The 18,198-nt window shown below is 47.6% G+C and overlaps 2 protein-coding genes across 2 annotated transcripts; both read left to right on the forward strand.

The window, feature by feature from the left end:
• The first annotated feature begins 5,015 nt into the window (after positions 1–5,015).
• LOC127595112 (cell division protein PomZ-like) lies at positions 5,016–5,651 on the forward strand. Its single transcript, XM_052056806.1, has one exon. It carries the CDS (start codon positions 5,016–5,018, stop codon positions 5,649–5,651), a length of 636 nt encoding a protein of 211 aa, XP_051912766.1.
• A 3,376-nt stretch (positions 5,652–9,027) lies between these two features.
• Positions 9,028–11,266, forward strand: LOC127595113 (sporulation initiation inhibitor protein Soj-like). The gene is made up of 2 exons (XM_052056807.1): positions 9,028–9,165; positions 10,529–11,266. Exons 1-2 carry the CDS (start codon positions 9,028–9,030, stop codon positions 11,264–11,266), a joined length of 876 nt encoding a protein of 291 aa, XP_051912767.1.
• Positions 11,267–18,198: the final 6,932 nt, after the last annotated feature.

Below are 18,198 nucleotides of genomic sequence, written 5' to 3' on the forward strand. Positions count from 1 at the left end.
AGCGCGGGGGGATTGTGCTGCACGTATGGAAACTTAAACGCTATTTCCTTCTGCGCGATGCAGGTACCAGCGCTTTTCTCTTTCGCGTAATAAGGCCGCTTCGGTGCCATCTGGTAGAAGCGATCCTGTTCGAGCAGGTCAATTTGAAGAGTATTTGCAGGACTGACCATGGTTGTTCCTTGATTTGGCCAGCCTGGTTCATTAAGATTCCAGACATAGCCATTCGAGATATGCGCATCACGTAAAGGCTGACAAAGAAACCCAAGAGTTCGTACCTCTTGGGTTTTGTCGTATATAAACCTGTGAAAACAGAATACGGCCAATCAGCAGCCGGTTCAATCTTCAAGCCGCTTCTTTTCCAGCTTCCGCCTTTCCTTCTCGGCTTCCCGTTGCTTATACATCTCACTCAGCCGCGCAGTTGCGTGTTCCTGTTCCTCTGGCGATACCACACCGGACTCACCATCCAGGTTAAAACGGGCACCACCGGCCGCCAGGGCTTTCTTGTAAGACCAACTGTTGACCCAGCTATACACGCCACGCTTCACCCATGAGTGACCTTCTTCCTGACCCAGCTGTGCCATCAAGTCATCATAGATCCCGATAGCCAGTGGTTTTGGTGGATCACAAAACAGGTCCGGCCAGCGACTGATTAACCGCTCAATGTTACGGCGGTTAACCTTCTGGTTTTTGCTTTGCTTCTTCACCGGCTTCTTCCTGGCCGGTTCTGCCTTTGCTTCAACAGGCTTGTCTGCCTTCTTCTGAATAGTGGCCTTCACCACAGGTGTTGCGGTCTTCTTCCCGTGTACGGTTTCATCTGGCATCGCTGGCTACCTCTGATCTCGACTGGTTCACTGATGTTAAACAGGCACTGGCCAGCTGAAAAGACTAAATACCCAGATCATAGCCGTAGCTATGTGATCTCATCCTTACCAAGGATCTGCTCTACAAAAACGGTAATCTTCGCCCTCTGCCAGTAGATATTTTTAACCTGGAGTTATCGAGTTCACAATAATGATAGATAAAATCTATTGTACATTCCCCCCCCCCAGCGCCATCCTTAGAACAGGATGCAGCAGACTGATGTTTTATCAGACATCCCGCTACCACTGCTAGTGGTCGAGGTCAAATCCCGGTAAAGGCGTTCTGAATACCAGTAAATGGAGATCTAAGTATTTTACTTATCCGTATTTACTGGCGAAACCCGCTTAAGCGGGTTTTGTTATTTATGGGGTTTGGGAAGTTTATTTTTCTGCAAACCAGACGCTATTTTGAAAAAGCTTACCTTTTGTCCCCTTGGCCTCTCATCCTTAAGGTACGCACTCATAACGTGTAGCCGGAATTTCTTAGCCTGCCTATAAACCTTGAATGGCACGAAATACCACTTATCTTGACCATTAGAGATAATCTTGGTCGCAGCATATCCCTCATATCCCGCGTGTGTAATCTTTATCTGGTTAGAGTCAAGGGAATCAATAATGCCTCGAAGGTGCTTCCTTGCCAAACGATACCGATCAAAACAAAACGGGCGACTTTCTTTTGGAGCGTGGTACATCAAATGCTGTTTATCTGCATCAGTCTGATGATCATACTCTTTAGCAAAGCAATGGAATGAGTATGTGACCATAAACCTGTACGTAATGGTCTCTTTTCCTGGTGCCTCATGGTCATATGAAACTTGGTGGGCATTTAAAAAAGAAAGATCGAACTCATCTCCTGCTTCTGAAAAAAAAGGCTTCCACTGCATTACTTCATCTAACTTCACAAAAATTCCTTTTACGGATCCGTATTCTATAAAGCTTATTTACCAGTTTATTAGTAAGCCTTACTACATTAAAAAGATCTAATTATACCCTTCTCTGTTTCAGGGTCAGCAACCACACCTACAAAATTTTTTTGCGGCTGATAGCTGATTGACCAGCAATCTAAAAAGCCACCGTAATGATCAACTCTGGCTCAACAGGGCAAGGGCTATTGAGCCATTAACACCCCTACCTAAACATTCCTGTTGAATGGCTCAATGAAATATTGATCTTTCATTGAGCCAGAATATATTATTGAGCCACTTTATCGAGCTATGAAAGGCAGTTTTATCAACGGGGGATTTATGGCGACAGTGGCCTATTACCGGGTGAGCACCAAAGAACAATCCATCGAGAACCAGCGACAGGAACTCGGCAAGCTATACCGAATCGACAGGGAATTTATGGACAATGGCCTCAGCGGCACGATAAAGGCCGCTGACAGGCTGGGATTTTTAGCCATGCTGAACTATATCCGTGAGGGCGATATCCTTGTCACGGTCGATATTGACCGTCTGGGACGCGATGCGATCGACGTTCAGCAAACCATAACCCAGCTTAAGGGTATGGGCGTCAATATTATCATTACCCGCCTTGGCGTTGACCTGAGCAGTGATGCCGGGGAACTTCTGATCACTATCATGAGTAAGGTTGCCGAAATGGAACGTAAGAAAATGCTCGAGCGACAACGCGCCGGTATTGCCAGAGCCAAGGCTGAGGGAAAGTACAAAGGCTCGAAAAAGTCTGCCGATCCGGCAGTGGTCAGAAAGACACGGGAAACAATGACGATTGCCGAAACAGCTGAACACCTGGGAATTTCAGTGGCCACCGTTAAACGGCTGCAAAAGGCGAGTTGATTGCATCAGCCAGAGGCATTTGATAAATTTCCTGATTACTCATGGTTAATTTCCTCTTAGTTTTTGATTGTGAGCCGATCACTGGTTTGTCCAGAACCAGTGATCAACCCTTCTTACTCAGCTTCAGATTTCACTTTCGCTTCTTCTAAAGCCATTCGCATCATCAGATCCCGATTTTCTGGAATCGTCAGAAGGTTCAGGAAACGGCTGACTGAGTTCCCAACAGATCGCCTTTCCCAAGTCTCGTAAGTGATCTGTGGGACACCGCACATAGAAGCCATTTTCTTTTGTGTCATGTTCAGAGATAGCCTGAATGCCTTTAATTCCTCGCTATTCATCTTTCCACCTGTCACGTCTAACCTGTTGGCTACCGGATAGCGGCACCAGGACAAAGAAATGAGACAGATATTAGTCCCGCAAACCATCTACGAGCTACAACCCGTCAAGGACTGCCATGGCGAAACCAAACAGGAAGAGAAACCCAGAGTCGTCTGGCGAACAAAGAACGTCGTAGTGATACCACCACCGCAACTACAGCCATTGCTCATGCTTCACAGCCCACACCAGCCCTCACGCTTACCACTGGCGTAAATGATCATGACAGCTTCTTCCGGATGACTGACACCGGGATATACAGCCTGTCGGGATGATTCAGACACGGTTGAAAACCATACTTCCGGTAAAATTCCGCTACTCCGTCCTTGGCATCCACCGTAATGACCGGAAAACCGGATATGTCACTGGCCTGCAACAACCGGAACAGCGCATCGACCAGCAACCGTTCACCAATACCCTGTTTCTGGTAACGATGATCAACTCCGAGCCGGGCGATCAGCCCTCCGATCACGCAGTCATTTCTGCCTGCGTACTTATCAGGCAACTCGGACAGATCCACCTTGTTCATGGTCAGGGTGTAAAACCCTGCAATACGGTCAGCTCTGGCCTGATCCTCTATCACGTAAGTTCTGGCCTGATCCTTCTTGTGCTGCTGGTTGGCCTGAAGCTGAAGAAAGTTATTGAGCGCACCCACACCGCAATCAAAACGCTTGCGGTCATGGCGATCCTTATCCAGTAATACCGTCTGACTCATCAGTGCTTCGCTTCCATGGCGATAAAGCGATCAAATGCCCTACTGAGCCGTTCATTCATGGCAGGCGGATTATCCAGCGCCTCAACGAAGGCCGCTGCCTCATCCCTGTCCATCTGCCAGACATTGGCTTCCTGTATGGTCTTCTCAGCACTCTGCCGCAGCATCTTGATAATGTACGCGTTCAGGCTGGGCGATCCATCCAGAGCCGCTGCCCTCATCAGCAGTTCCTGGGTTTCCTCGTCAATCCTTGCCGTGATCCTTGGTAGTGAGTTACTCATCACGATTCCTATAATGTGTCATTTTGTCACATTATAGGGCTTGCTTGCTATATGTGCCACTTTGGCACAATTCCTAATATTGCCTGCAAGCCTGTATTTTCGGGCTATCAGACATAACGCTACGTGAAATCTACAATGGTTAGCTCTTGCGAAATCCAAACCATGCAAGCAGCGCACGATAAATCAGGGCAATTCAGTCAGAAACACCGCCACTGACAGCAAAACTTACTATTGGTGACAGTTTCACTAACCATCAGGCGAACTGGATGGGACCCTCGGAGGTTGAAGGTACCCGGCAGTTGGACAGGGCACCACGCGCAGCAAGCGGATAAATATAAGGGAACACACACGCAAAAAAATTTTTTCCCCATTCAAGCAGGTATAAAAAAACCGATGGCAGGAGAAAAAGACCATCGGTTTAGTACAACGTACAGGAAGTTAAAAGAGCTATCGACCATACACACCAGACATTCAGGGCTGACGGTATTGATTGATTGCCGAAGAAACCACTCCAAAGACTTCAAAATCCTGTTCCCGGTTAACCTTCACCGCTGCCTGATCCTCATTGGCCAGCAGGTACACCACACCCTTATCAAACCGGATACGGCGAACCCTATGCTCACCATCGAGCAACACGACCACAATATCATCATCCTGCGGTGTCAGGCTTCGATCCACGACCAGAATGGCACCATCAGTTATCCCTGCTTCTGTCATGGAATGCCCTGAAACGGTCATGAAGAACGTTGCTGCCGGTCGCTGGATAAGGTGCTGGTCAAGAGAGAGTGCGTCCTGCCTGTAGTCTTCCGCTGGCGATGGAAATCCCATATTAACCCTTCCCTTTTACACTGTTCATTCGTACAGTATAAAAGCCTGTAGACCACACAGTAAATAGGTTTAGATGTCTTTCATAAAATATTATTTTAATACCATATTGATACTTAAAAGATATTACTCAATAATGACATGATAACAATACCAGAGTAATACCATGATAATACTATTTGCAGGCCAGAAAGGCGACAGTGGAAAATCCACGCTGGCCAGTAATGCCGCTGCCTGGTTAGCCAGAAACGGCAAGGATGTCATGCTGGTTGATGCTGACCGGCAAGGCACCTGTTCCCGCTGGTCAGAGTACCGGGAAGAAGACAGCAAGCTGCCAGTAGTGCAATGCGTCCAGAAATACGAGCGCATCACCAAGGCTCTGAAAGATCTGGACAGTCGTTACGAATACGTGATCTGTGACGTAGCAGGACGGGACAGTACCGAAATGCGATCTGCGTTCCTGGCGGCTGATATTGCCATTGTTCCTTTCCGGCCATCACAGGCCGACCTCGATACGCTTCCACATGTGGCCGACATTGTTTCAGCCGCTATAGACCTGAACCCTGATCTGGTGTGTTACGCACTGCTATCCATGGCACCGACCAATCCGGTGATCAATGAAACCAGGGAAGCCACTGAGTTCCTGAAGGACTATCCAGAGTTAAAAACGCTGGAGACCATTATCAGGGACAGGAAAGCCTATCGGGATGCACTCAGCGAAGGGAAAGGCGTTTGTGAACTGAAGAATGAAAAAGCAGCGACAGAGATTGATGCTCTGATGAAAGAGGTAATCAGACCATGAGGAAACCCAATAGAAACTCGAAAGAAGCTAACGACTTTGTTAATTCAGCAAATGATAAGGATCAGGATAAATACCTTCCATGGGAACATAACCTGTCCAGAAAGTACGACAAGACTACCGGCAAGACCATCAATGTCCGGTTACCTGAATACTATGCCGAGTGCCTTCAATATCTGGCAGAACAGGACAGCCGCAGTCAGCACAGCGAACTGGTTCACCTGATAAAGTGGGCAGTAGATCAGGCTGTAATCAATACTAAAACGAAATCAAAATAATATCTTTTTGGTATCACTTAAATAGATGAACAATACCCGTTACACCTACAGAACCGTGTGGTCTGAAGAAGACCAGGAATATGCAGGCTTATGTGATCAGTTCCCGAGCCTGAGTTGGTTATCCCAGTCACAAGAAGAAGCGATGGAAGGGATTCGTCGATTAGTGAAAGAGTATCTTGCTGGCCTGAAGGCTGGCCAACCATGACTTCATGGCAACGGCAAGGCAGTATTACTGGATGATTAGAACAGTATTAAAGTAATACCGCTTTAATACTTGTTAAGAACACAGGGATCAGTGAAGGAAAGGTACCACCGGCAGGATAGCGGCCTGACCGGTGGCTGCTCATCAGTGATGTTGAGGTAACCCATGAGCGAACAACAGTATAACCAGATCCATAAACTGAAACTATCCGAACCAGTACCGATGGAAATCATGCCTCTGATCCTGAGATACACCCGGCAGAAAGACTGCCCGGAATGGTTCAGGAACGGGCTCAGCAGGCTACTGGAAAACAGCCTGAAGTCGTATAATTGAGTTTTTTGTGAGTATCAGCCCCGTTGGAAGATCGGGGCTTTTTTTATGACTTGATTACACGCGCTATGGAACAGGCAAAATAAACACATGCAGAAGACCACCTTCACATACACCATCATCTGGTCAGAAGAAGACGGGGAATACGTTGGCCTATGCGACCAGTTCCCCAGCCTCAGCTGGCTCTCAGAGTCTCAGGAAGAAGCACTGGCAGGAATAATGAAGCTTGTAAAGGATTGCATCAAAGATCAACAGGAAAGCATCTAAAGTGATGCTTGGCTCTGTTTGTAATTTTTACGACTGACAGAAGTATTTTCTAATCCTAAAATGAGAACCGCTTCAGCCCCCACAGTTGCGAAGGCTTGGGTAAACAGGCTCGAATTGACTGTGCGTAGGATAACCCAAGGCATCCACCTGAAGCACTCAGCCAAGATCCTGCCAGATACCAATCTCGTAATGACCAAAAGGCTTGGGCTTCTCAGCCTCATGCCGGTTATCCCCCCTCACATCATGCCATTAGGAATCACTGACATAGCGGCTCGTATCCTGATGCCTGGCTCACATTTATCGTTTACCATCCGCACAGCGAAAACCACCGGAAAACCATCATGAAAAAGTTCATTGCTATCGGCACCCTGGCTGTCCTGCTGGGTGGGTGTGCCACCAGTTACATGGACGGGACCAGTCATAACCAGACAAGCAGTACCACGTTTGTTATCCAGGCTGGTGCCAATATGCACTCATACCTTGGTCAGGAAAACGATATGGCGATGCTGAGGGCTGCTGAGCTGGCCTGTGCCAAACGGTACCCATATTTCAAGATACTGTCCCAGACACGCAAGCAGTTCGGTAAGAACGATTACACCACCATGACCATCGAGGTCAGCAAAGAGAAAACCCCGTATGATGCGGCCATGATCATCAAAAGCATGGAAGGCGTATTGAAAAGCGAGTCCCGCTGCAGGTTCTAGTAGTGTACCCACATGCCGTTATTATCCAGCTCAAAAACCTCTTTCTTGGTGGGTCCTTTTGACTTCCCGTAATACCCCGCAGCCACCCCACCCGCAATCGACCCGGCAGCACCCCAGTAGGCATCATTCACCGTCTGCTCTGCGGCCTTCTGGGCCGCAATGACGGACTCTTAGTAGGTGTTATTGCTTCATTACTGCATTTTTGATCGGTGGTAGTCTCGGATGCTGATTAAGTTTTTTTTATTATCAACGGGTGGTCATGGTTCATCTCTCAGCATCAGGTTTAGATTGTGTTTATGAGCAGCTAAAAGCTTGTGACATCGGTGACAGGGTTTCTTTTCCAAAGGACTGTATCTCAAGCGGGTGTAGGCACCTTAAGGCTTTTTTGGTTTCTGACAAACCTTTTATTCTTAAGGTCTTCTCAATGTACACATTCGATACCGCTTACATCCAACGGGCTGCTAGTGAAAATAATAAGTTCATTTGGGATTTTGCAGAATGTAAAAAACATCTCAATATCGGGCACTGGGGGATTTTTGAAAGAGATAGACTCATTACAAATAACCAGCCTTTTAATTAACCACTTTACCCAGTGAAAGGATATCCGGCTCAATAACCGGATTCCTGAGAATTACTAATCATAAAAAACGTGGCATCCTGTTACACGGCCACAGACAAACAATAGCCACAGCAAGGAATGCAACATGAGTAAACCTACGCTTAAGTACATAAGCTACACAACAGAACCCGCCGACGATATTGAGAGGCAGCTTGTCGAGAACATCAAAAACAGCCCTCAATGGCCGGACACCATCCTGCCAGAACTGAAAGAGAACGAGATATTCCATTGCTGCGGTTGCGGCAAGGACAACGTGATCCCTATTCAGTACAAGCTGGATTACAAGAAGTTCATCAACCGGCACGGGGCAGTACTGGCTTGCAGAAGCATTCTGGATTGGAAATCCGATTGCTGCGGGGATGAATTTATTATCTGGGACACCGTGAAAAAAGAGGAAGTGATGTGGCCAGACAACCCAACAGATGACAAAAAAAGTGATGGGCTTATCACCTACACCATACGGGAACCCGAGGCTATCTCGGAATAAGGCGTTACATCCTCTCTTTTTATGTGGTTAATAAAGACAACTACATCTACTACAGCAGTCAGCACATACGGACAGCCTACTCTGGTATAAAAAAACCGCAGTGAATACGCCCTCCGGTAATGATGCGGCTGAAAGGGAGTACAAAGATCTGCCAGATACTGATCAGGATGAGTTCGGCAAGGCTTTACGCTGTGTGCAGCACAATGAAAAGCCGTTTTTGCCGGTGGAGTATCTGAATAGCATCGACAGCGGTGTTATTGAACTGAAGATTAACGGTAGCCCTGCTTACCGGTGCGTATATATTGCCAAATACGAAAACGCTGTAGTGGTACTTCACTCATGGGTGAATGGCAACTGGCGCGTCACTTTCCGTTTTGAAAAGGGCGATGCCTATATCGTGGACTACAGGGACTACCACTAACCCCATGGCGCTGACTGATCTTCAATTAGCGTGTTTTTAAAAACCTTTCTATCAACCAAAGGGAAAGCACCATGTTTGATCCAATGCACCCCGGCGAAGTTCTGAAAGAGTCTTACCTGGAGCCTTTGGAGCTGAGCGTTACCGAAGCCGCCGAACGGCTGGGCGTGGCCAGGAAAACCCTGTCCGCCCTGGTGAACAAAAAATCATCGGTCAGTGTTGAGATGGCATTCCGTCTCGCCAAAGCCTGCAAAACAACTCCGGACTTATGGCTGAATATGCAGGTCAATTACGATCTCTGGCAGAACCGAGACCAGGAAGTCGGAAAGGTATTGGCGTTTGCTTAAACGCCACCACCAACTCACCGACGCTATAGCGCACTACAAACAAACTACAAACGAACTACCTGTCCTGCTAAAAAGCACGAAAAACAAAAGATATATTACTCAAACCAATCTCTGTTGATATACATCACTAGCCATAAAAACTTGCAGCAATTTATAGTCGCCGTCACAGAAACAGACTCGCGAAAACCCAATGAAAAACGTAATCAAGATAGCTGCTATTTCCGTAGCCAGCACCCTGTTTGCAGGATGCTCATTTAACCCTGTTTATACCTACGATACAGCACAGAGCAAGGCGTACAATATCGCCAGTTCCGGCGGATTACACTACGGGCTAGAAGACGCAGAAATCCCTAAAAATACGGACAACCAGATGACAGGGGCCGCATGGAAAGCATCAGACTTGATGTTCACCTACTACAGCAATCCTGTTTTAGGGTTAAACAGCTGGCAATCATTGGGATTAGGACTGTTTGCACCAGGAGAAGAAACATCAAGAAATACCATCATCGCCTGGTTACCAAAAGAAAATGGCATCGACAATGAGGATGATGCCCAAGAAAAGCTGGAATCAATTCTCATGTCGGCAACTGAAAATGCGATGAAGGAAATGGGGATTGAAATCAAACCTAACGGCGATTTTATGGGGTATATCGATTATAAGATAATCAGCAATAAGTTTGGCTGCTCAGCCGTGGACGGAACTATGTTTAGCGCAAACCAGTGTTCTATCCGTTTTAAAATCCACACACCAGGCCATAGCAACCCAGTAGCTTCTCCTGATTTCATTGCAAAGCCATCAGCCCAGACGTATGTATTTTCTTCTGATGGGAAACAGAATTGGCAGCGCTCCGCGTTAAACATCTTTGCTACCTCAGGAACAAGCCTTCCACAAAAGGAAATATACGAAGCCATCAGCCAGCAACTGCCAGGCTGGGCTTATATTTACCTGGCCCCAGAAAAAGTACGCTTGGCCGATGGCAACAAAATCCCATTCCCGTACTTACTGAATCAGGGTAAGCCTGAGTTTTTTGTATATCCTGATCAAGCTATATAAACGCAACCTACTCAAACAACCATGTACGGTGACAGCGCATGGTTGTTTCCCTTCACCTCTGTATCTTGATTCGTATTTCTGTTAAAACTACAAAACGCACTACAAAAAAGACTACAAACAAACGACCAATCCAGCCGGAAACCTATGAATATCTACGCTCTGATTAACCAAAAGGGCGGGGTGGGCAAGACCACCCTGACCGCCAACCTGGGCTATGGCCTGGCCATGCTGGGCAAGCGGGTACTGCTGATTGACCTGGACCCGCAGGGACACTCCACCACGGTGTTTGGTGACCAGGGCGCAGCGCATACCGTTAAAGAGCTGTTCGAGAGCCACTCAAAACTGGGGATTAAGGATCTGGTAATGCCCGGCCAGGTGGACGGGGAGCCGGTGGCGAACCTGGACATTGTTTCGTCCAATATCAAGCTGGCGGTGTCGGCGGAGAACCTGGCAGCGCGGATCCACCGGGAGAAGGTGCTGGCCAATGCCCTGGCGAAGGTGAACGGGGATTATGATGTCTGCCTGATTGACTGCCCGCCGACCTTGGGCGTGCTGGCGGTGAATGGCATTTATGCCGCCGACCGGTTCCTGATCCCGGTCACTTATGGTCGCTATGCCCTCGATGGGGTGGCGGATCTGTTCGCCATTATCAGCACGGTGCGGGAGACGGAGTCGTTCGCCTACACCATCATCCGCAACGGGTACGACAGCCGCACCAAGACCACCAATGACTTTATCGAGGAGCAGCTGGCGCCGTTTGCTGACAACGTGGCCGCCACCCGTATCCGCAAAACGGAGTCCATCAACCAGGCGGCCATTAATGGCGAACCGGTGTTTACCTTTGATGCGAAGAGTAACGGGACTGCGGATTTTGAAGCCCTGACACGGGAAATTGCAGGTTTGGAAGGGTGAGCACCATGAGTCCAAAAAGAGCAGGCAAAAAAGGCAAAAAGCTGGGCAGTGCTGGCAGCAAGTTAAGCCAGGTTCAACCGGCCACGAAACCGGAAGGCGTGGTGAGCAAACATAAGCCTTCTGCCACCCCCAAGAGCTTCCGCCTCAGCGGGGATGATATTGCCAATTTGAAGCAGATTACCGAAGCAGTGAATGGTATCAGCCGGTCGAAGGTGTCTGAAACCAAGATAGTGAAAGCACTCTTGCAGTTAGGTTCCCAACTGCCGCCGGAGAAGGTATTAAAGGCATTAAGGGAGATACTTTAAGCACTACTTATGTAGTGCTTATCAACCCATTCCCCCCCTTGCACGCGGATGGAATTTCTTCGAGATCTCCAACGTATTTATATTGATGGGCATCTTCTTTCCAATAACCAGTTACCGTTAGAAATCCACTGTCTTCAGTCAATTCTGTAAAAACCTGCTTACACAAACGACCATCCTTATTTGTTCGTGCATATCTGGACATCACATAATCAGACTCAAACTTTAGACCCGTACTCTTTGCAATGGATTCCACTCGAAATTGCCCCACATCCCCCCAGTGAGCAGTTAAGTCAAACGAGACGCTTTCGATATTCATATCCGAATCACGTTTTACTATGAATTTATCAACCCGAATGGGGTCACGGATATCGGTATCATCAAAATACAACTCCCCTTTGAAACACTTCATACTGCTCTCTTTTTTGCTTTCTTTTGCGTCCTGGTTAAATCGCTCAGCCAGCATCCCTATCCTTTTTTCTATCCCTCTTCTTGTATTAAAAGCCTTATGGCTAAGGCCTATACCATGACGCAAACCCGAGCAAAAATCTTCGTAAATATCTTTTGCCTCTTTCGTGTTTTTACTTTCAATCAAAAAACCTATCTCATTTGCCAGGTCACCATATTCCATCGTTTGCCTGCCTGACCCAATCCATAAATCCAAGACGTTATCCAGATCATCTTTAAATTGATTTAGAGAAATTAAATGAGTTGTCATAAAAAAACCTAATTGAAAATCAAACTCTTGCTTTACCAACAAGAAGCGAACCATTGAAATCCAGAATCAACCGAAGCGTATTTTTAGAAACGTCACACTCATGGGTAATCAATACAGGATAACCAACGGAAACACCCTGCCCCTTCAGGCCATAAATCACTGTCAGGTCCCGAACGATGGAACGCCGTGCCTTGCGTCCCGACACCCCGATCAATGCCGGGACACGCTCAAAGACCTTCAGATGCCTGCCGTTCATATGAAACGCCAGTAATGGCATATGCATAAGCCGGTCTGTATCCGTCGCTCCTGGCAGCCAGGCCGGGAGTGAAGTCCTGTAGATGGAGTGGTTCAGGTGCCGACACAGCACCGGTGACAGCGTCTCCGGACAGGCCAACCCCAGCAGCCGGTCATCGGTCTCAAAGAACGACAGTGGCTGGTTGCATAAACCACAACACAAGCAGAAGCGTTGGCTCATGATGCTGTTTTCAGCTCACGCAGCCTGGAGGTTTTCCACACATCCACGACCTCGAACACCCCCTCTCTTCGATCCACCCAGCGCCATTCACCCTTCATCACCCCAACCTCATTCCGGATCTTGATGGCGGTACCCAAGCCTTCAATGTCATCGCAGCGGAAATCGTAGGTGACCGTCCGGACGTCCCCGGCGCGCCGTTTACCAATCCAGACGATTTCTTTGGGCACCTTGGTCCATTTGGTTTCTGCCGGGAAAATAAGCGTAATCGTTTCATCCGGGGTATCTTTGTTCTCTATGCGGGCAAAGCAGTCCAGCTCATCACCGTGGTCGCTTTCCCAGATCAGGTTGTATGGTTTGATCATCGTAAACACCTCAATTAATTCACCAACTGAAAGCAGCGACAGACTGCCCTAAAAACACCCGGCAAGCATGATGACTTTGCAACACAAAATAAAGCTTAGAAAGTTCTAAAGGTGTGGAAAAAAGTTGGTCATTTTAATTTTTTACAGTATTACTTTTGTAGCGCATAAAGCGATACAAAAAACCATTTAAGGCCATTAAATATAAAACATTATTAAAATCAAATATTGAAAAGTTAGAATAATAAAGTCATAGGCTGAAGCCTTCTATCACATTCATAGTACTTCATAGAAAAACAGTATTGTTCTAGAATTCCGCCTCCTACGCATATCTGGAGCCAGGAACGTGCCTGCTTACATCATACGGATCCCCCAACACACCTCTTCCTATAGACATGAACGCGAGAAAGAATTTCTGCGTGGACGAATTACTATCGGACGCCCCTGTGGCACGTCTCTGGAAGACAAGAGCAAGGAAGAGGTATTTCTGGCTCTAAAGCAACTGGATCCCGAAACCAAGCAAACCCGGGCGACTATGTTTTATGAGTTTTCAAGAATCCCGACCGGGTCGATCATCTTGACGCCATCTATTCGAGAGCGGGATGCAATCCATATTTTTAAAACCACCGGCGGTTACCAGTTTGAACCGGAGAACAGAGAAACCCCTCACTCCCTGAAGGCTCAACATTTAAAAACCATTGCTAAAAACCAATTACCGGGAAAAGTTGCAGAATCTATGCGCGGAGCCAAAAAACAGGTCTCAAGAATCGAACGTTTCGAACTCCTGGACCGGTTTATCCAAAACGATTTTCAGAATAGAAAGCGCGGTGGCTTCCAGCTGGATGAAGACGATATTGATATACGCGAAAAAGCCATCAGAACACTGACAAAACTTCTGGACAATCCCAGAGATGATATACGCCTTGGTGCAGCCAGATCGATTCTTGAATTTAAGTTGTGATGCCAGACAAGCACCGACTGAGAAGACATTGAATGCGTTAATAGAAATACATAAAGCAATACCTTTGTAGTGCATTTAGTATTACTATTTTTTGTAATTATCGGCAACAAGATTATGAAGTGCGAATCAAAAATACCATTCAAACACTTGACCACTGATGAGCAAAGGCAGCTGGAAGAGCGACTGACTACGCTGGGTTATGAAGCCCTGACGGTTGAAGAGCAGGAACTGGTAAGAACCCGGCTGGCAACTGAATCATTTGCGGGTTACCCGCCGCAAATGTGGATCGGGCTGGGCGGACCTGTCAGGAAAGAAGACCTGATGCCGCCCGCTTTCAGCACCTCCCTATCCGGCAAGGAAGCCAGTAAAAGCCAGAAACCATTCTGGCTTGCTGGATAGTCTGCCCTGGTTTGTGACGGGGGATACTAAGCCTAAGAAAGCCAAGGGTAGGCTTGTTGTGTGGCTAGAGACCCTGCTTGCAGGCAGTGAGAGGACGGATTCAGCTTCCCGTCAGCTCGACCTGATGTTTAACGGCCTGCACCACGTAACCGTAACAATCCGCCACGCTCCCGGACTCCGGGAACCGCTCCTGGTATTCCTGGATTTTTAATTGGGCATATCGGTGTTTGTGTGGCGGCAGATGATCGACCAACAGTTCAGTCATGACCCGTTCTGAGAAATTTCCTGACTCAACGACAGAAGAAATTTCGCGCGCACGTGCTGTTGACTGACTTACTTGCTGTTTACTTTGTAAAACTGTTTTATTTATAGGGACCGTTTCCAGTCCGTCGGTGGAAACCCTGTCCCCCTTGGCCTTGATGGGTTTTACGATCCAATCATGGCCTGCCATGCGGCCCTTTTCATCTTGGGCGTATTTACGCTCCAAATATCCATTTTCTTCCAATTCTTTGAGTAACCGCTTGAGTTTGTCACGACCGATTTTTTGCTTTTGCTGCATCAACCAATCCCGGCTGTATTTCCAGTTGGGAGGCAAAGACAACATAAAGGCCAGCAAGCCTGTCGCCTCAAAGCTGAGAACCGGATCCTGAAGGGATTGGTTGGCAATGACGGTGAATGGCTGGTCTGTTGCTTCCCTATAGAAGGCCATAGCTACCTCTTTTCGCAGAAAGGTTTTCGCTGTTGAAGGTGGTATGGCAGGCGATGCGAATGGCCGCTTTTCGGGAGCTACCCTAGCCATACCGTAACCGGCAAGCCGGTCATCCGGAATATTAACAGGCATTCAGGCGTGAGTCAGACGAATATCACGGCATAACACAACCTCTCTGCCGGTAATTGCTGTCTGGCGGCTGGAGTATCGTGATGATTTAATGTCTGCAATCGGTTGGGAATTTTTATGACTATTTGTTGGAGGTGCTGTGCCTGTTCAACCTAAAGGTAAGTCAAACCTGAAATGTATGGACTGCCATCATGTACTCACCTCATCGGAGGCCTCAAAACTATTAGGAAAAGGGCTTGGGCGTACACTCAGTCGAACATTGTCGCGCCTGCTGGGAGGTTCTTCGGGAGCAAGGAAGGAAAAAAACAAAACCTGCCCAAAATGCCAATCACCGAACCTTCGCATTATTTGTTTCTAGCCCGGCACCACAAAATAGACGCATATTGACGCATGAACTACCCTCCAGACAATCCAAGTCTGGAGCACTCGTGATGTCTGATGAGTCACTTAAACAGCCGCATGATCAAGTCCGTTTAAAGCAAAAACGCGAAGCTTTCAGGGAAGCCATCAAGGCAAAACACACCAACAAGGAGGCCACCGAGGCAAAACACACCAACAAGGAGGCCACCAACACAAAACATATCAAGGAAGCTATTACCAAAGAGTTAAACAAGATTCGGAATTACGTCCCGAATATTGGCGTATTCGGGGATAGTGGCGTTGGCAAGTCCACCTTATGCAATGCGTTGTTTGGTAGTGATACTGCAAAGGTCAGCCATACTTCGGCAGGCACCAGGAGAGTCCAGCGTATCTCGATAGAAGGGCGGGAAGACTCTGTGGGCATTCATTTGTTTGATGTGCCCGGGGTTGGTGAAGACCCTGAACGGCATACAGAGTATCTCGAACTATACAAACGCCTGGTATCATGGGAATCGGGCAACGTGACCGATAGCCATCATGACGATGGGGATATGCCGGAAAAGCCTCTCGATTTAGTCATCTGGGCCATTGACTCATCGAGCAGAAGCCTCCGTTCTTCGATTGAAGCATACAAAGAGGCCATCAAACCATCAAACTGCCCTACGGTGTTTGTTCTGACCAAAGCAGAAAAGATTGAGCCTCACAGGGAATGGGATCTGCAAAACAATAAACCGGGACCAACACAAGCCAGCCATCTCAACCAACGAATAATTGATATATCAGAGCAGTTCGATATATCCACAAAAAAAATCGTCACCGTCTCTGCCGTAGACAAATACAACCTGGAGAAACTGGTCGAAACCATTGTTCATACTCTACCTAATGAGAGCAAGAAATCCTTCACCCGTGAGGCCAATGACGAATTTATTACCGAAGAAATCCGCGCAGAGGCAGAAGAAGGTATGTGGGAAAGCGTTAAAAATAAATTTTCTGATGTTTGGGATTCCGTCAAAGACGACATCCTGGAGCAGGCGATGGAAGGCTTAAAAAAAGCAGCACCTGTTATTATTGCTAGCGCTCTTGCATGGTTTAAACGGAAGTAGCCCACTTATAGGAGGGAGCTGATCGCTCCTACGAAAACCCCGATCGATAACCCTTGGTCAGGAATTATTTTCATAGGATGGAGATTAAGCTCCACCCTATGACAGTCAGATTACGAAAGAAATGCACCTCTCGCGGCATTACCAACGGTGTTGGTGGTAACGGAATCAACCGTACCCCCAATAATCCCGCCGAGTATAGGAACAGCCTTACCCAGGTTAATAACCCCTTTTTCACCAAACTTGGTGAGTAGCCTGAAGCCCACTTTTTGATTGATTGCTGTCAGCGTTTTACCTGGAATTGCCTTGATTGCACTGACAGCCGCTTTCTTACCAACTTCAATCCCAACCTCTTTTAAAATTTCCTTGGCGGCATTTCCGGTTAAACACGCGTAGACCATGGTTTTTACCTGGTCATCCCTAACGTCATAACCGCCCATGTGCGCTATTGCCGCAATCATTCTGATTTGCACAAAAAGAACACTGGCTATGTTTGCTGGAATGGCAACAGGCAAGGTAATAAGACCGCCCAACCCAGTAACGAAACCCGATGTTGCTGCTTTCGTATTTTGCCAGCGAATAAGCGCATTAGCTTGACTAACGACCGGCTCATTCGTGCGCATATAACTGTCAGCCAACTCAATAGCTGAATCTAACCCTGTCACACCATTAATAGCTTTGTCATAAGACCAATCCATTACCTGCATGATTTTACTTTGGGTTAATTCGTTACTCACCGGATACCTCTACTGAAATAATTCAACGGCGATGATAAATACGACTGGCAATAACGGCATATTGTAAAAAACCGTTTTTTTAGCATGAGAATCGCAACTCTGAATGAGAATGAAGGAGGGGTGACCTTTGCTTATTCGGTAAACAGGTTACTCATGATGCTGCCACTGCGTTGATGCGAAAGCGACATGCTACGGATGGATGCGGGACGTAAAAGCAAGATCGCCATATTAGGCAATGCCTAAAACGCCGTTTCGTAATTACGAAATCCCTGACCTTGCCGATTTGTATGTAATGTATGTACAATACAACATACATTACATACAAAAACATACACCCCTGCGAGGATTTTATACATGGCCATTACCCGGGAAGAGATCATACAGGCAGCTGAAGCCCTGGAGCGGGACGGCGAGAAGGCCACCATGGCCTCTGTGCGTGAGTTTCTGGGTGGCGGCTCCTTTGCCACCATTTCTCCGGTGCTGCGGGAGTGGAAGGAGGGGCGCAAAACCACCCAGGCCGTGGTGCTGGAGATGCCTGGCGAGCTGAAGACCGTGATGGAGCGGCTGGGTTCGGAGTTCTGGCAGGCCGCCTCAAAGCTGGCGAACGAGAAACTGATTACCGTGCAGGCGGAGGCGGACAGCGCCGTTAAGGATGCCCAAGCGGAACGGGATGAAACCTTGCA

Source organism: Hippocampus zosterae, unplaced genomic scaffold (genome assembly GCF_025434085.1).
Source record: "Hippocampus zosterae strain Florida unplaced genomic scaffold, ASM2543408v3 HiC_scaffold_404, whole genome shotgun sequence".
NCBI classification, from domain to species: Eukaryota; Metazoa; Chordata; class Actinopteri; order Syngnathiformes; family Syngnathidae; genus Hippocampus; species Hippocampus zosterae.